The 19,490-nt window shown below is 44.1% G+C and overlaps 1 protein-coding gene across 15 annotated transcripts in view; it reads left to right on the plus strand.

Moving 5' to 3' along the window:
• Positions 1 to 19,490, plus strand: part of ABAT (4-aminobutyrate aminotransferase) — a 161,749-nt gene that overhangs the window by 108,637 nt on the left and 33,622 nt on the right. For 14 of the 15 annotated variants that reach the window (XM_063796604.1, XM_054668151.2, XM_016929376.4 and 11 more), the window contains 4 exons: positions 4,002 to 4,112; positions 14,220 to 14,317; positions 16,328 to 16,357; positions 18,638 to 18,755. In XM_063796604.1, coding sequence (XP_063652674.1) covers positions 4,002 to 4,112; positions 14,220 to 14,317; positions 16,328 to 16,357; positions 18,638 to 18,755 — 357 coding nt within the window. Of the gene's footprint in view, positions 1 to 1,546; positions 1,566 to 4,001; positions 4,113 to 14,219; positions 14,318 to 16,327; positions 16,358 to 18,637; positions 18,756 to 19,490 lie in introns of those variants that run through there. The other variant, XM_054668155.2, reaches the window with a different exon arrangement.

Genomic DNA, 19,490 nt, shown 5'->3' on the forward strand with positions numbered 1-19,490 from the left:
GCACCAACCCCACCCCACCCGTGATAGTACCTCAGTTGCCTGAAGACAGGATAATGACCTGTCTCTGTCCTCTAGGAGCTGCCTCCTAGGGCTCTGGGGATGAAACGAGATGGTTCTACAGCACCAGCTGAGAGCCTGCACGTAGCAAGTGCCCAGTACTTGATGATGCTTAGAGGGTAAGGACGGCCTCTAATTGATCTTTGTGTGCCCTAGTGCCCAGTGGAGGGTCTGGCACACGGTAGGTGTACCATGAATGTTTGTAGCACAAATGCATCAATGGCAACCGCCTCCCTCCTTCATTGACTCTTTCCTTCTAATAATATAGCCAACATTCTATTAGCTCTGTGGGCAGCCAGAGTGTGCTGGAACTCGCCATCCTGGGCTCGGTGCCTGATTCTCCACACTATTCCTGCCCTGTGCTGCTGAGCCCACGTGTTTCCCAGCACCTGCACCTGTACTCTGAACCCGCCTGTCATTCCTCCTTGCCCTGTTCTCTCTCCTTGGATTCAGGCCTCCCCTCCAGCTGTGGGATCTCTCTAGGTCTGTATTTATCACCTCTGGTTGGCACTTCCTATATGCTGTCATCACAGAAGCAGGGGGTGGGAGAAGCCTCTTGGTCTTCATCCAGGTCTAGGATGGAATTTCTGTCCACTGTGGGGCTGGGTAGAGTCAGGCAGCCCAAGCCAGGGCTGCATGAGGAGAGGGCTGCGTCCCCAGGGTCTGTCACAGAGTAAGTTTCAGGTGTTGCAACTCGCAATAAATCCATGCATTAGGCACAAGCCAGGGCTCCTGAGCCAGATATCTCTCAACCCTAATGCTGGCTCCACCACCAACTTGCTGTGTCCTGGGTAAACCACATGGCTTCTTTTTAAAAAATAGTTTTACTTTGTTTACTGTCCAAAGTACTCATTAATTGTTTATTTATCAAGAGAAACTATTTCTAATTTTTTGTGTGTGAGACGGTGTCTTACTCTATCACCCAGACTGGAGTGCGGTGGTGTGATCTCGGCTCACTGCCATCTCCGCCTCCCAGGTTCAAGCGATTCTTGTGCCTCAGGCTCCTGAGTAGCTGGGATTACGGGCATGCGCCACCACACCCAGCTAATTTTTGTATTTTTAGTAGAGACAGGGTTTTACTGTGTTGGCCATGCTGATCTCGAACTCCTGACCTCAAGTGATCCACCTGCCTTGGCCTCCCAAAATTCTGGGATTACAGGAGTGAGCCACCCTGCCAGCCCAAAGAGAAACTGTTTCTTAGCCCCCATATTCATGTTTCATAGTTCAGGAACACAGGTCAGTGATAAACTTCTAGGTAACTCAACCCAAAGAAATTCTTTATATTCCAAAATCGCTTTGCACTCTGAACAATAACAGCCATCCTCATCGCTTCTACATATGCCTTCTTTCTTGGTTCAGCCACAGCAAACTTATAGAGAGCTGCAACTCTCAGGGATACAATGACTGCTCCAACAATGTGAAATGGCAGACTCTGGACCAGAAGGCCACACACCTGAGTTTTGTCAAAGCACTGGAAGCCGTGGTAGTTGTCTAGTTGTCCTTGATAGGTACGTCAACCTCAACACCAATGTCTTTCCTGGATCACTTTTCTTTTTTTTTTTTTAGTTGTTATTTTAAAAATCACACACATAACATAAAATTTACCATCTTCACCATTTTTAAGTATACAGTACGGTATTATAAGCACTTTTGTTGTATAGTGAAGCTCCAGAACTACTTCATCCTGCAAACTGAAACTCCAGACACACTGAACAATGTCCTTTTTTCCCTTCCCCCAGCCCTTGGCAACCACCATTCCTCTTTTTCTGTTTCTCTTTTTTTCCCCCCTTGAAACAGAGTCTCGCTCTGTCGCCCAGGCTGGAGTGCAGTGGTGCGATCTCAGCTCACTGTAACTTCTGCCTCCCGAGTTGAAGTGATTCTCCTGCCTCAGCCTCCCAAGTAACTGGGATTACAGGAGCTTGCAACCACGCCCGGGTAATTTTTTATATTTTTGGTAGAGACGGGGTTTCACTATGTTGGCCAGGCTGGTCTTGAACACCTGACCTCAAGTGATCCACCCATCTTGGCCTCCCAAAGTGCTGGGATTAGAGGCATGAGTCACCATGCCCAGACCTTCTTTCTGTTTCTAGGAGGTTGACTACTTTAGGTTTCATATGACAGGAATCATGCAGTATCTGACCTTTGGTGACTGGCTTATTTCACTTAGCATAATGTCTTCCAGCCTCATCCATGTTGCAGCATATAACAGGATTTCCTCCTTTTTTAAGGCTGCATAATATTCCACTCTGTGGATACAGCATATTTTTTCCCATTCATCTGTCAATGGACGTCTAGGTTGCTTCCACCTCTTGGCTATTGTGAATAATGCTACAGTGAACATGGGTTAAAATACATCACTTCTGGAGCCTCAGTTTCCTCATCTGTAAAATGGGGATAATCATGCCTGCCCCATTGTTGCTGGCACGTGAAAGAAGCCTGATAAATCATGCTCCTAGCACCTTTCACTTTTCCTTCAAGGCACTTCTCCCCATTATAATGATGCCCTTGTTTATGTTATGATTCATTTCATTCTCTTTATTCCTCATGAGGATGTAAGCTCCAGGCCTGCCTCATTCATCCCTGTATGTCCAGTCTGAGAAACAGTACTTGGTACAAAGTCAGCACTCAATGGAGTACTTGTTGCAAAATAAATAGACGGATTTTGATGGAGTGTTTGGGCTAAGTGTTGCGTGACTGTGAGGTTTGCTGACTCTGGGGTCACACACATGTGAGTTTGGCTTTCAGATCCACCACTTAACCTCTCTGTGCCTCAATTTCCTCCTCTGTAAAAAGACCATGGAGCATGGTTGTACATGTTAATACTAGTAATAAATATTAATCATACTGTATGTAAAGCGTTTTGTGCAGCATGCGTCACACAGAAAGGACTCGGGAAACAGGGTCCAGGAAGAGGAATGACACATGAATGGTGCTGTCGCTGTTCTGAGATACAAATTTTGTTCTGAGATACAATACCATTTATGTAAAAAATACACATACCAATTAACAAAACAGGTTTTTAGCAGAAAGACAGAAGGAGGCACACAAAACACATTTAAATGATGTTCTGGGGAGAGGGAACAGGGAGCAAGGAGAGATGATAAAAGGAAACAAACTGGGGGATAGGGGGTGCTCCAGGCTCCCAATAAGAATGGCAATCAGGGCTGGACACAGTGGTTCATACCTGTAATCCCAGCACTTTGGGAGGCCAAGGCAGGCAGATTACTTGAGGTCAGAAGTTCGAGACCAAACTAGCCAACATAGTGACACCCCGTCTCTACTTAAAAAATAAAATAAAATAAAAAATCACTGGGCATGGTAGCACATGCCTGTAGTCCCAGCTACTCAGAAGGCTGAGGTTGCAGTGAACCGAGATCCAGCCACTGCACTCCAACCTGGGCGATAGAATGAGACTCCATCTCAAAAAAAAAAAAAAAATGTGAATTCAAGTATATATTCAGTATAATATAGTTTTGGGTTAGTTTTTTTTGTTTTGTTGTGTTTTGGTTTTTTTTGAGACAGGGTATCACTTTGTCACCCAGGCTGGAGAGCAGTGGCACGATTATGGCTCACTGCAGCCTCAAATTCCTGGGCTCAAGCAATCCTCCCACATCAGCCTCCTGAGTAGCTGGGACTATAGGCAGGCACCACCACACCCAGCTAATTTTTAAAGTCTTTGTGAAGATGGGATCTTGCTATGCTGCCCAGACTAGTCTGGAACTCCTGGCCTCAAGAAATCCTCGGTCTCCCAATGTGGCTGAGAAGACAGGTGTGAGCCACCTTGCCTGGCCTAATATATAAAGTCCATGTTCAGTATAAAACCCAAGCATTTGACAATATCAGAAGAACTTTCTCCATTAGGTGGGAAGTGGTGGGGATGGGATCTTTGGCTGAGAGGGGAGTGGTCTTCATGGGCCTAAGTCTGCATTTCTTGTTTCTTTCAGGGTGGCAGCACGCAAAGGGCGTCCCTGTCCCTCAAGGGGTCATGGCCTCCATGTTGCTCGCCCAGCGCCTGGCCTGCAGCTTCCAGCACAGCTACCGCCTGCTGGTGCCTGGTAAGCCCCGGGGGTCTTGATGAGAACTGGTACTAATGGAAGATACCACCCAGACTAGGGATTCCTGGGCTGGAAGAGCCCTTGGGGATAAAGGGACCAGCCAGTGAGTGTTTCTGGGACTGTCCCACTGTATTAGTCTGTTCTCATGCTGCTAATAAAGGTACACCTGAGACTGGGTATTTTATGAAGAAAAAGAGGTTTAATGGTCGCACAGTTTCATATGGCTGGGGAGGCCTCACAATCATGGCGGAAGGTGAAGGAGGAGCAAAGGCACGTCTTACATGGCGACAGGCAAGAGAGCGTGTGCAGGGGAACTCCCGTTTGTAAAACCATCAGATCGTGTGAGACTTATTCAATTGACTATCATGAGAACAGCATGGGAAAGACCCACCCCCGTGATTCAATTACCTCCCACTGGGTCCCTCCATGACATGTGGGAATTATGGGAGCTACGATTTAAGATGAGATTTGAATGAGGACACAGCCAAACCACATCACCCACTATCCATAAAACTATCACCATCGCCACCTCCTTTCTCTCTCCCACCTCTGTCGTATGATCCTGTCCCAAGTGCCTCAGTCTGATGGGATTGGATCCACCCTGGAGCCACTCTGCCTGCAGGTAGGCGGTGGCCTCCACAGCCAGATGGTCCCAGGCCATCTCTGCAGGGACCGCTGGGGAAAACACACATCTGGGGTTGCTGCTAAGGAACAAAGAAAGCCATAAATGACTCTGAAATTGACCTAAAGCCCAGCTGTGCTTCAAGGTCACTGGATCACTGGATGGGAGGCACCATCTTAGGAATGTCTCACCCCCACTCTGCCCCACACCCATGGCCACTTGCACTGGCTCCTTCTTCCTTCTGTTTGACCTCTTTGAGACCTCCCTCCCAATAGTCCCATGAGGGAGGCTCAAGTGAATCCTATTTTATAGGTGAGAGAACTCAGGCTTAGAGAAGCAAAGCCATTTGCCCAAGGTCACACAGCCACTTGCAAGCAACTCTGTCCGGCTCCAGTGCTAACTACTTCTCCGTGTGCTTCCATGTGGCTCTGGAGACAGAGCCGCCAGCAGGAGCCTCCCTTCACATGGTCCAAGGGTGGCCTCCTGCAGAGATATAAACTGCCTGGCTCAGGGCTGGCCATGAAATAGGTTCAGAAAGACCAGTGAGCCTCCAGTCTGTCCCCAGCTCTCTCAGAGCCCCTGTGCTTGTCATCATGGTGTCCCTTGTTGTCAGGCCTTACTGCCTTCTGAAGACAAACTGCTAGCCGTGTCCTTGGTCTGCATGTTGAATGCTGGTGTGTATGTCCTGGGTGGGATAAACAGTAGGAGTGTTCGCCCCTCCCCAAAGAGTATTAGTAGGATTTATTTTAAAATAAACATCTTGGCCAGGCGCAGTGGCTCACAGCTGTAATCCCAGCACTTTGGGAGGCGAGGTGGGCAGATCACCTGAGGTCAGGGGTCGAGACCAGCCTGGCCAACATGGTGAAACCCCGTCTCTACCAAAAATACAAAAATTAGCCAGGTGTGGTGGTGGATGCCTGTAATCCCAACTACTCAGGAGGCTGAGGCAGGAGAATCGCTTGAATCCAGGAGATAAAGATGGCAGTGAGCTGGATCGTGCCACTGTACTCCAGCCTGGGCAACATCAAGGCTCTGTCTCAAAAAAATAAAAAATAAATAAATAAACATCTTATTTTTAAAAAATTTTAGATTTACAGAGAAGTTACAAAGATATTACAGGGAGACCCCATATGGCCCTCACCAGTTTCCTCCCTTGTTAACATCTTACATCACCAAGATGCGGTTGTCAACACTAAGAAACTAGCTGGCCAGGCGCGGTGGCTCACGCCTATAATCCCAGCACTTTGGGAGGCCAAGGCAGGAGGATCATCTGAGGTCAGAAGTTCGAGACCAGCCTGGGCAACATGGTGAAACCTCATCTCTACTAAAAATACAAAGAAAAAATTAGCCGGGTGTGGTGGCAGGCACCTGTAATCCCAGCTACTTGGGAGGCTGAGGCAGAAAAAGCACTTGAACCCAGAAGGCGGAGGTTGCAGTAAGCTGAGATTGAGCCACTGTACTTCAGCCTGGGCAACAGACCGAGATTAAAAAAAAAAAAAAAAGAAAGAAAGAAAGGAAAGGAAAGCAAGAAAGGAAGAAAAGGAAGGAAGGAAGGAAGGAAGAAAGAAAGAAAGACAGTGGCTCACAGCTGTAACCCCAGCAATTTGGGAGGCTGAGGCAGGAGGATCGCTTGAGCCCAGGGGTTTGAGACCAGCCTGGGCAACATAGGGAGACCCTGTCTCTGTGAAAAATACAAAACTTAGCTGGGCATGGTGACATGTGCTTGTAGTCTCAGCTACTGGGGAGGCTGAAGCGGGAGGATTGCTTGAGCCTGGGAGATCAAGGCTGCAGTGAGCCATGATCATGCCACAGCACTCCAGCCTGGGTGGCCTTGTCTTAAAATAATAATAATAGATAAATAAATTTTTAAAGACACTAAGAAACTGACCTTGGTATGTTACCATTAACCAAACTCCAGACTTTTATTTGGCTTTCACTCATTTTTCCTTTAATGTCTTTTTCTGCTCCAGGATCCAATCCAGGTACACACATTGCATTGATTTGTCTCATCTTCCATGGCCTCCTCTGGTCTGTGACAGTTTCTCAGTCTTTTCCTTATTCTTCTCGACCTTGGTGGTTTTAAGAAGTTATCAATGGCTTTTGAGGTTTTGCTTTTCCTTTTTTCTGTGTGTGTGTGTGTGTGTGTGTGTGTGTGTGTGTGTGTGTGTGTGTTTGAGATGGAGTCTCACTCTGTTGGCCAGGCTGGAGTGGTGCCGTGGTGCAATCTCGACTCACTGCAACCTCCACCTCCCGGATTCAAGTGATCCTCCTGCCTCAGCCTCCCAAGTAGCTGAGATTACAGGCACCTGCCACCATGCCCGGCTAATTTTTATATTTTTTGTAGAGACAGGGTTTTACCATGTTGGCTAGGCTAGTCTCCAACTCCTGACCTCAAGTGATCCACCCATCTTGGCCTCCCAAAGTGTTAGGATTACTGGCATAAGCCACTGCACCTGGCCAAGGTTTTGCTTTATTTATTTATTTATAAGAGAAGCATATTAATGTTTACCCATAATTATGCTAAAATAAATCAGAAAGATATAGGTATGGAGGGTTCCAAGTCAGAAAGAGAGTCTGGCACAGACAATCCATTCATTCCATAACTAAGGCTGTTGGGCACCTACTGCATGCCAAGTGCTGTGCTGGGTATTAAGGATGTGGCCGTGAAGAAAGAGAGGTAGCTCCTGTGGAGCTCTAGCCTGGTGGCGCATGTGGCACCATCTTTAAAGGTCATTCTCAAGGACATCTGAGCCTTCCTAAGGAGACACCATGGGAAGAGCACTAGATCAAGATTCATGTGATTGGGTTACTAGCTTTACCACACATTAACCAAGTGAGCCTAACCGATAGACCTTATCCAAGCCTCAGTTTTCTCATCAGGAAAACGGGTCTAATAATCATGTCCTTCCTATTTCACAAATTTCTTGCATTAGAAGAAATGGTTCATATGGGCCAGGCACAGTGGCCCATACCTATAATACCAACACTTTGGGAGGCTGAGGCGGGTGGATCACCTGAGGTCAGGAGTTCAGGACCAGCCTGGCCAACATGATGAAACCCCGTCTCTACTAAAAATACAAAAATTAGCTGTGCATGGTGGTGCGCACCTGTAATCCCAGCTACTTGGGAGGCTGAGGCAGGAGAATCGCTTAGAACCCAGGAGGCGGAGGTTATGGTTCATGTGAAAGCACTTTATTTGTATTTACAGTAAGGTGGGAAGTGTCCTAACTCCCATTTTACAAGCATGGAAATACAGGCACAATGCAAAAAAAAAAAAAAAAATAGAAATGGCTAAATCACAGAGTTTCTTACCTTTACCTCTTCTGCATTTTCTTGGCTGGAGCTGAATCTTTTTTGGCACATTTATGATTTAGAAAACCATGTGGTGAGATTTTGTCTTTTCCTTTGACTTATTGATTTGGGATATCTAGTAAGCCAGAATATGGTTTTTTGAGAATACTAAATCACAGTGTTGGCAAAGATACAGGAATATGTGTACTCTCGTACACTGCTATTAGGCAAGTAGCAACCAGGGGAAGGATTAAAAAATGATAGGAATTACAGCTTACTTTTAACCCATTTAGCCCTCACCTCCACTCCTTCAGGTAAAGGAAACTTCAAGTCAGGGAAATTAAGTTGCCAGAGCCACAGAGCTGATGAGCGGCTGAGCCAGGCTTTTGAGCTAAGCCCAGTTGGCTCCAGGACCCGAGCCACTGTATGGGTTATCTGCTGCCACGTAACACATACCTCCAGATTTAGCAGATTGGGATCCTATGTTTATTATCTCACAGTTTCTGCGGGTTGGGACTCCAGGGGTGACTTAGCCAGATACTCTGGATCAAGGTCTGTCATGAGGGTGTAATGGAGCTGTCAGCTGGGGCTGTGGTCTCATATGATGGCTCAACTTGGCGGTTGGACGATCTACTGGCAGTCCCACTTACGGGGTTGTGGCTGGATTCAGTTCCTGGGAGGCTGTCAGCCAGAAGCCACTCTCAGTTCCTTGATACGTGGACCTCTTCACAGAGCCACTTACAATGTGGCAACTGCTCCCTCAAAGCAAGAGAGGGTGCCAAAAATGGAAGCCTCAGCCTGCAGCCATACCCACAGCATTTTCCTGCTTCTCCATGGTGTCTCCACCAGGTCCCTGTGAGGCCATTAAAGTGACGATAGGTAACGATCTGACATGGTGTTCCCAATGGCATCATTTTACGCCTCCCCAAAATTAATAATCTTATGTTGGTAAATAGAATACAGAGAGTGGGAGACCACATCAAAATTGTTATTGCTGGGTAGAAAATTAAATGTGTTTTCTTTTTTCCATGTTGCTTTTGGTATCTTCCTCAATAAGCATTTTATCACAAAATAAGTGGGGTGGACAGTTGCAGGAGCAGATAAAAAAAATTTTTTAACAGAAAAGCAGAGCAAACAACTCCAGTTGGACTTGACCTTCATTCTGGCCAGGCTCATGTACAGAGCTTTGGCCGTTTGGGAACACGACATTCGTTTATCACTCTCGGTCTAAAGATCAAGAGAACATTAAAAATGTTTGCTAGCTACTGTATAGTTTGGAGCTAAAGATGGACTCTGGCTTGGCATGGCCATTGAGGGCTGTGAGCCCCAGAGGGCCAGGCTGGATGGACCATTCACATATTGTGTCTGGTCTTGTGTGTCAATAACATACTCTTGCCTTCTGGATGTGTTATTTTATTCAAGAATGAAAATGCTTGATCATTCAGTATTAATTCAAACCGGTTTTTTGCATCTTTGTGATCATGATCAAAATTTGCCTTTAGGAGAAGTGTGTTGTTTTGCTGCAAATGTTTCATTCAAAGGCTAGCACTAGATGAAATCAAAGATAGCCTCAGTTCCATTCATAGCTTCTAGGAAACAGGTCAGATGGGCAAATTTCCTGCTAACCACTTGCTAGCTGTGTGATCTTGGGCAAATTAATTAACCTCTCTGAGCCTCAGTGTCTTCTTCTGTAATGTAAGAATAATAACATTTACCTCATAGGAGTTTGTGAGAATTAAATGAGATAAGCCATGTAAATTGCTCCAGATGATTCCTGGTTTGTTCACCCTAAGTGCTCAATACACACTTGAATCTGCTTCTTTGTCTTCATAGATGAGATCCAAGAGAAGGTTTACTTGTCCCTTCAATTTTTGTTCTGTTCTCTTGTGGTGTATTGGGTTATATGTCATCATTAAGAGAATATTCATTGTAATAGTATTTGGTTATTTTCCTTTTTTAAAAATGCCAACATTGAGATATAGAAGGAAAAGCAGAAGTATTGGGATTGCAAGAACCTGGGTTCCAATGCTGACTCTTCAACTCACTAGCTGTGTGACATCGGGAAAGTCACTTAACATCTCTGATCCTCATCTGTAAACTGTGAACAACAATACTTATCTATATTGTTGTATTTAATTGTGGATTACTTAAAATAGATGGAAGTCTGCCTAAATAGGGCCAGCCTAGCATTTTAGTAAAGACTGAATATGTGTTAATTTCCCCATTCCCCCCCTTTCTGATAGCGCAGTTGCAAACAAACTTATGGAAAACATGATAGGAACTGATACAGTTCTCGGAACAGACCCATCTGCCTTGCACCTGTCCTCAGCATTCCTGGCTTGTGCCCCATAGCTCCCAGTTGGCCAGTTCTCACCCTTTCTTCACCACCTCTCCCAGCTCCTGTTTCCCCATGGCTTTGACATGCTCATTACTGCAGCTCCACTTGATCCCACGCTCTCCAGTCATTTCTCTCTGGATCCATTCAGCCGCAGCTCCCCCTGTGAACTGCTCCCATTCCCAGTATTTCCACACTCCAGTTCCCAAGAAATCTGATTGCTACAATGCAATGTCAAGACACTTTCTGGAGAAAAGAAAGGAGGACGTGTGTGTCCTCATTTAAGAACAGCTTGCTAATTTCTGATTTTTCATTTTCCCCCTTTGCTGGAAACAAAGCAAGATCTGCACTGGTGAAGAGCTATTTTTATCAAAATATGCGTCCCTGAAGATCTAGTTGGAATCAATGCTGTCCAGTTATCCTGAGTTCTGGCAAAGGAAAAGATAAATAGTTTAGTGTAAAAAACTAGGGCCGGGTACGGTGGCTTATGCCTGTAATCCCAGCACTTTGGGGGGCCGAGGCGGGTGGATTGCCTGAGCTCAGGAGTTCCAGACCATCCTGGGAAACATGGCAAAACCCCTTCTCTGCCAGAAATGCAAAAAATTAGCCGGGCATGGTGACGCATGCCTGTGATCCCAGCTACTCAGGGGGCTAAGGTGAGAGGATTGCTTGAAACCGGGATGCAGAGGTTGCAATGAGCTGAGATCGCACCACTGCATTCCGGCCTGGGCGACAGAGTGAGACCCTGTCTCAAAAAAAAAAAAAAAAAAAGTAGCCGGGCGCAGTGTTGTGTGCCTGTAGTCCTAGCTATGTGGGAGGCTGAGGCAGGAGGATCACTTGAGCCCAGGAGTTCAAAGCCAGGCTGGGCAACATAGCGAGACCTCATTTCTTTAAAAAAAAAAAAAAAAAAAAAAAAAGTCATCGATATGTTCTAGGACCTTTAGCTCTCTTCTAATGGAATACTTTTAGGAATTCCCTTTTTCAGATCAAAGAGAAGAAAATAAAAGCTGTTTTTCTTCATCCTTATATAAGTATAGTGCTGTATTTTAACGGTACTTTATGTTCAAAAGACAGCATGATGTTACATAATTAATTCAGAAACCTTCTTTGATAACCAAAGCAATTATGGAAAATTAAGAGTGAATTTAAATATGTTTGCAAATCTCATAGCTTTGTATAGTTCGACAAGCTATCTGCGTGTGTGTGTGTGTGTGTGTGTGTGTGTGTGTGTGTGTGTGTCACGGGAGATCTTGGCACTTTACTTAACTTCTCTGAGCTTTAGAGTCCCCTCTTGTGTAATGGAAACAGTTATATATATACATTTTATAATATATAATATACATTTTAGTTATAATGTATTATATAATATATATTTTAATTATAGTATATAATATGTATTTTAGTTATAATATATTATGTAATATATATTTTAGTTTTAATATATATTTTAGTTGTAATATATAATATATATTTTAGTTATATGATATATCTTAGTTATAATATATTATATATATTTTAGTTATAATATATATTTTAGTTATAATATATATTTTTTAGTTATAATATATGTAGTTATATAATATATATTTTTGTTTATTATATATATGAAGATGAAATTAGATTATTTATGTAATTTATATAAAGTGTCCACTGATTCCCTAGTTTGGTACAATTATGGCAACCCCAGTAAGAGGAACTAACATTTCCCAACCACCAAATAGTACCAGGAAGGTGAAAGATCAAGAGTAACACTGAAGGGATTTCTAGGGTTTCCTGACAGTAAACCTTCACACACTTGTCTTGGATTCACCGCACCTGTCTTTCACTCAGGGATCAGCAAGGCTTGGGCTTGAGATACCCTTTGAGTTTCAGCAACATGTGGAGCTAAAAAGATTGTGGGATTCACCCGGGAAATCAAACACCCTCTGTAAACTCATTATACATTATGTGGAAAATGTGAAATGCATTCAAACAAATGATGGGTGACCATGTATTAGTCTGTTACCGCAATGCTACAAAAAAAATACCTGGGATTGGGTAATTTTTAAAGAAAAGAGGTTTAATTAGCTCATGGTTCTGCAGGCTTTACAGGAAGCATGATGCGGCATGTGCTCAGCTTCTGGGGAGGCCTCAGGAAACTTCCAATCATGGTGGAAGGCAAAGGGCAAGTGAGGTGTCTCACATGGTAGGAATAGGAGCAAGAGAGCAAGCAGGGAGGAGCCACACATTTTTTTTTCTTTTGAGACGGAGTCTCGCTTTGTTACCCAGTCTGAAGTGCAGTGGCACAATCTTGGCTCACTGCAGCCTCTGCCTCCTGGGTTCAAGCGATTCTCATGCCTCAGCCTCCCTAGTAGCTGGGATTACAGGTGCCTGCCACCACACCCGGCTAGTTTTTATATTTTTGGTAGAGGCAGGATTTCGCCATGTTGGCCAGGCTGGTCTTGAACTCCTGACCTCAGGTGATCCACCTGCCTGAACCTCCCAAAGTGCTGGGATTATAGGCATGAGCCACGGTGCCCAGCCAGCCACACACTTTTAAACAACCAGACCTCAGCCAGGCTAAAAATACAAAAATTAGCCGGGTGTAGTGGTAGGCACCTGTAATCCCAGCTACTTGGGAGGCCGAGGCAGGAGAATCACTTGAACCTGGGAAGCAGATGTTGCAGTGAGCCCAGATCGTGTCTCTGCATGCTAATACCATGGGCATCTTTCCATATCCATAAATATTTAAAATGTCAACCTCAAAACAATTAATGGGTGCATAATATTCCATGAAATGGTTGACTACGCCACATTCTGCTTAGCTGACCTCCGGTGCTGGACATTTAGGTTGTTTTCCCTTTGTTTTTTGTTTGTTTGTTGAGACAGCGTCTCACTCTGTTGCCCAGGCTGAAGTGCTGTAATCATGGCTCACTGCAGCCTCAACCTCTCAGGCTGAAGCAATCCTCCAACCTCAGCCTCCCAAGTAGCTGGAACTAAAGGCATGTACCACCACGCCCAGCTAATTTTTGTTTTGTGGTAGAGATGGGGTTTCACCATGTTGCCCAAGCTGGTCGTGAACTTCTGAGCTCAAGGGATCCACCCACCTTCGACCCCCAGAATGCTGGGATTACCGGAATGAGTGACCGCATCAGGCCCTCTTTGCTGTTAAATAGACAATATATGATGAATATTGTCTACCTCCATCTTTGTGTACTGGTCCCATTATTTTCTTAGGATGAATCATAAAAAACGAGATTACTCAGTTGACAGCAATAGAAAGCTGGCGTCAGATCAGGCATGGTGGCTCACACCTGTAATCCCAGCACTTTGGGAGGTCAAGGCAGGTGGATTGCTTGAGCGCAGGAGTTTGAGGCCAGCCTGGGCAACATGGCAAAACCCCGTCTCTACTAAAAATACCAAAATTAGCCAGGCATGGTGGTGCGTGCCTGTAATCCCAGGTACTCAGGAGGCTGAGGCAGAAGGATCAACTGAGCCTTTGGAGGTCAGGGGTGCAGTGAGCCTTGTTGGGGCCAATGCACTCCAGCCTGGGCAATAGAGCAAGACTCTGTCTCAAAAAAATAAATGAATAAATAAATACAAAGAAAGCTGGCATCAGCTTGTACTCATGCCAGTAAATCAGGAGCATGCCTATTTGCCTACAGCTTTGCTGACATTGGGTTTTCCCTTCTTTAAAATCTACAGTGTCCTTGTGGTGGCCCAGTTGGTCTGTCCAGACACAGTGTTCCTGGGTGGTCTGGCTGGGATGAGGCTAAGGTCCTGGCACTACCTCTGTTAGGGACATTGGGCATCTGTCAGGGCAGAATCCTCATGATCTCTGCTGTCACCAGGGATTTCTCATTGTCTTTGTTTACTGCAGGATCCAGACACATTAGTCAAGCCGCAGCCAAAGTCGACGTTGAATTTGATTATGATGGGCCTCTGATGAAGACGGAAGTCCCAGGGCCTAGATCTCGGGTGAGTTGAGCACACCTGAGTGGGGTATTTTGGAAAAGGGAAAAAGGCGCCTAAGAAGCAAAAGCACAGCCAAGCTTAGGGACCTGTATTGATTGTCAGCTGCTTTCAGAGAGTTCACCACCAGAGATCCGAGATACTCAATTAGGCCATTTTGCCATACAAAGCCAAAGAAGGGCTGGGCGCGGTGGCTGACGCTGTAATCCCAACACTTTGAGAGGTTGAGGTGGGCGGATCACTTGAGGTCAGGAGTTCAAGACCAGCCTGGCCAACATAGCGAAACCCTGTCTGTACTCAAAATACAAAAATTAGCCAGGAGTGGTGGCGGTCGCCTGTAGTCCCAGCTACTCGGGAGGCTGAGGCAAGGGAATCACTTGAATCTGGGAGGCAGAGGTTGCAGTGAGCCTCCTGAGTAGCTGGGATTATAGGCACGCACCACCACGCCTGGCTAATTTTGGTATTTTGAGTAGAGACAGGGTTTCACTATGTTGGCCAGGCTGGTCTTGAACTCCTGACCTCAAGTGATCCACCCACGTCAACCTCTCAAAGTGTTGGGATTACAGGCAAGATGGTGCCTCTGCACTCCAACCTGGGCAACAGAGCAAGACTCTGTCTCAAAAAAAAAAAAAAAAAGAAGCCAACGAAGGCATCACAGAGGAGATGTATCAGTTTTCTCTTACCACAGTAATGCTTCATAACAAACAGCCACAAAAATCCCACTAGCATAGAGCAAGCCAATTGCTCATGCATTTAAGGTTCATTGGGAGTTGGGTAGACAGCTCTGTTGGGCAGACAGCTCTGTTGGGCTCACCTCCATGCCTGGGGGACAGCTGGCTGTTGGTTGATCTAGGTTAGGCGTGGCTTGAATCACTGCAGTGATTTGGTTCTGCTCCATGTGTCTGCCATGCTCCAGAAGGCTAGATGGGGCTTGTCCTCATGGCAATGGCAAAGGTGTACAAAAGCAAGAGGAGAACATGCTATAGTTCTACTGAGGCCTGGGTTCCTCATGGGTCCGCCATCACTGCTGCCTCCTTCTGCTGGCCAAAGCAAGTCATAGCTTGCCTTAAGTCCAGAGTCAAGGGCTGGGGTACAACATCCAAACAACAGTGAAAGAACATGGCAATGTTACATGGCACAGGGCTCAGAGATCAAATGCCCACCTTTCTAATGCAAATTTATTTTTTCTTTACACATTTTGCATATTTTGTCCATAATGTCTTTTTTTTACTGTCAAAACATACTTCTTTTGTCATTGCAACTATTTTATAAACCCAGAAATCTTTGTACTAATATAAGTGATTGTAGTTATTTTGGATAGTGTTTTGCTAACAAAACGGGAGACATTTTAAATGCATATTTCTATTGGGGAGATAGATTTTAATCTAGTAGTAGTAAAATTCTTGGAATACTTTTTCATATTCTTGTCATGAATATTATCCTGTATTTTTATTGGAAATATATAATTTTATGACACTAACTGCTAACATCTATTTTATATTGAATTACTTTTGGAATTGAAATCTTTGTAATATCAAAGCAGCTAGTTTCTAATTCCCTGTTTCTGTATAGGATAAAGTACAAGTGGTTTATGGAATGTTTGGATTATAATTATAAATGGTTCTTTGATATGCAAGTTAATATTTTCAGTTATTTATATTCTTAATGAAGTGTTAACACCTTTTTTCCCCTAAATAACAGAGAATCTGTTTTTATGGACACTAGATAAACACCTTCAGCTTAAGATTTTCTTGCTAAATATTTTAGTTTATTTTATCTTTCAGGTGTCTGAATTTCCAGCCTGTCTATCGTACTAGTAATTTAAGTGTGTAATGGAATAGTTTCCTGCCAACTATTTATATCAAGTAATTTTAAAGTAATATTGTTGACTAATAAAATATTAAGTTATTGGCAAAAGAAAAAAAAATGCCAAGACTTGGGAAAACAAGAAAGATTTTAAGCTATTTTGGCAAGAGTGTGGACTTGCTATAATGCTTTTTTTGTTCTTGCCTGCAGGAGTTAATGAAACAGCTGAATATAATTCAGGTAAGTGAGGATGAGGTAATGTTCCTTCTGTTGCTTCTTTATCACAGTTGAGCTAAAAGACAGATGCTTAATCTGTTCTGGTTCTTTTTTAAAAAAAAATGTAGTTGACTTTTGTTCTAAACATTTTTTCTCATTTCCTTTGTGATTTCTTCTTTGACCCATTAGTTACTTACGTGATGTTTAATTTCTACGCTTTGGTAAATTTCCCAAATTTCTTTCTGTTATTGATTTCTAGTTTCATTCCATTATGGTTGGAAACATATTTTTGTGATTTCAATCCTGTTAAATTTATTGAGCCTTTTTTTATGGCCAGCGTATGGTCTAGCCTGGAGAATATTCCATATGTACTTGAGAAGAATCTATATTCTGCTGTTGTTGGGCAGAGTGTTCTATAGATGTTTCTTAGGTCTGGTTGCTTTTAGAATATTGTTCAAGTCTTCTATTTCCTTGCTAATCTTCTGCTTAGTTGTCCTATCCATTATGGAGTGCCAGATGTTGACATCTCCAACTATTATTATAAAATTGTTTTTCCCTTTGATCCTGTTTTTGCTCTGTGTATTCAGGGCTCTGTTTTTGGGTGCAAATATGTTTATAATTGTCATATCTTCTTAGTGGATTGACCCTTTATAATATTCTCTCTTTCTCTCTAGTAATATTTTTATAGTCTATTTTTTCTGATATGAGTACAACCCCTTCTAGCTTTCTTATGGTTGCCGTGTGCATCAGATTCCTTTCTCCATCTTTTTACTTTCAAACTATTTGTGTTCTTGAATCTAAAGTGTCTCCTGTAAACAGCATCGAGTTGGTTCTTTTTATCCAGTCTGATAATCTCTGCCTTTTGATTGGATTGTTTCATCCATTCACAGTTAATGTTATTATTCATATGGTTGTATTTACGGCTGCCATTTATTGTTGTTCTCTATATGTCTTCTGTCTTTTGTTCTTTTGTTCCTCTTTTTTTTTTTTTCAGACGGAGTTTTGCTCTTATTGCCCAGGCTAGAGTGCAGTGGCACAATCTCGGCTCACTGCAACCTCTGCCTTCCGGTTTCAAACAATTTTCCTGCCTCAGCCTCTCAAGTCACTGAGATTACAGGCACCCGCCTCCACACCCAGCTAATTTTTTTGTATTTTTAGTAGAAATGGGGTTTCACCATGTTGGTCAGGCTGGTCTCAAACTGCTGACCTCGTGATCCACCTGCCTCCGCCTCCCAAAGTGCTGGATTACAGGCGTGAGCCACCGCACCTGGCCTTTTTTTTTTTTTTTTTTTTTTTTTTGAGATGAAGTGTCACTCCGTCTCCCAGGCTGGTGTGCAGTGGCACAATCTCGGCTCACTGCAACATCCGCCTCCTGGGTTCAAGTGATTCTCCTGCCTCAGCATCCCAAGTAGCTGGGATTACAGGTGCCCGCCACTATGCCTGGCTAATTTTTGTATTTTTAGTAGAGACAAGATTTCACCATGTTGAGGCTGGTTTCGAACTCCTCACCTCAGGTAATCCACCTGCCTCAGCTTCCCAAAGTGCTGGGATTACAGGCATGAGCCACTGCACCCAGCCCTTTTGTTCCTCTTTTAATGTTTTTGTTTTTTATTTGAGATGGAGTCTCACTCTGTCACCCCAGGTTGGAGTGTAGTGGCACAATCTAAGTTCACTGCAACCTCCGCCTCCCGGGTGCAGTGATTCTCCTGCCTCAGTCTTCTGAGTAGCTGGGATCACAGGCGTGCACCACCACGCCTGGCTAATTTTTGTATTTTTTAGTAGATACAGGGTTTCACCATGTTGCCCACACTGGTCTTGATCTCCTGACTTCAAATGATCCACCTGCCTCGGCCTCCCAAAGTACTGGGATTACAGGCATGAGGCACTGCACTCAGCCCTCTTGTGATGTTACTCATTTTGCATTAAGTGAGTACTTTCCAGTGTAACATTTTTATTTCTTTAATGTTTACTACATAATTTAGTTTTCTTTGAGTTTGCTCTAAGGTTTACCATACATATCTTAACAGAATCGACTTCAGATTTGTATCTCTTTTTTTGTTCTGATGTATAAAACACATACAGAAAAATTCATAAAAAATAAAATCACAGCTTACTGAACTATTATAAAGCAAACCACCCATGCACTTAGCCAAAACAAGAAATACATTGCTGGCATCCACAGATGCCTCTGTGTGTCCACAGACAGTGACGATATGGTGTACTTCACTGATTCAAGCTTAATCCTAAAAGCCCAAGAATCTAGGGAGTGGCAGTGAGCCTGAGGTGGTCTTTTCTTTCTCCAAGAATGCAGAGGCTGTGCATTTTTTCTGCAATTACGAAGAGAGCCGAGGCAATTACCTGGTTGACGTGGACGGCAACCGAATGCTGGATCTTTATTCCCAGATCTCCTCTGTCCCCATAGGTAAGAGCTGGGAAATCATTCCTTGGATATAACCTCTGTTTCTGTCTCTCCTAGTCGTGGCTATCCAGGTATTAGGATGTAGCTTCCAGCAGGCACATCGCAGAGTGTTGCCTGACACTTCACTCGAGGGTAGGAAAAAAATAAATAATGTGTAAAGGGTATATTATTAGACATATTATATGTCCTCTCTCATCTACTCCTTCCCCAAATTCCACAGGGTAAGTATGTATTAATATCCCCATTTTGCAGATAGGTAAACAAAGCATAGAAAGGTTTGGTACCTTGCATAGGAATCAGAGCTGGAATGCAAACCCATCTGTGTGACCACAGTGCCACCCAGGTAGGTGTCTTAGGTTGAGTTTCCTCGAAGAAGAGCCTGAGGTGAGGATTTCCTTTTTCCCTGCTTTTTTTTTTTTTTTTTTTTTTTTTTTTTTCCAGATGAAGTCTTGTTCTGTCGACCAGGCTGGAGTGAAGTGGCGTGATCTTGGCTCACTGCAACCTCTGCCTCCCGGGTTCAAGTGATTCTCATGCCTCAGCCTCCCAAGTAGCTGGGATTACAGGCACACGCCACCATGCCTATCTAATTTTTGCATTTTTAGTAGAGACGGGGTTTTACCATGTTGGCCAGGGTAGTCTAGAACTCCTGACCGCAAGTGATCTGCCTGCCTCAGCCTCCCACAGTGCTGGGATTACAGGTGTGAGCCACTACGCCCAGCCTAATTTTTTTATTTTTTG

This window comes from Pan troglodytes, chromosome 18, assembly GCF_028858775.2.
Source record: "Pan troglodytes isolate AG18354 chromosome 18, NHGRI_mPanTro3-v2.0_pri, whole genome shotgun sequence".
In the NCBI taxonomy this organism is placed as follows: Eukaryota; Metazoa; Chordata; class Mammalia; order Primates; family Hominidae; genus Pan; species Pan troglodytes.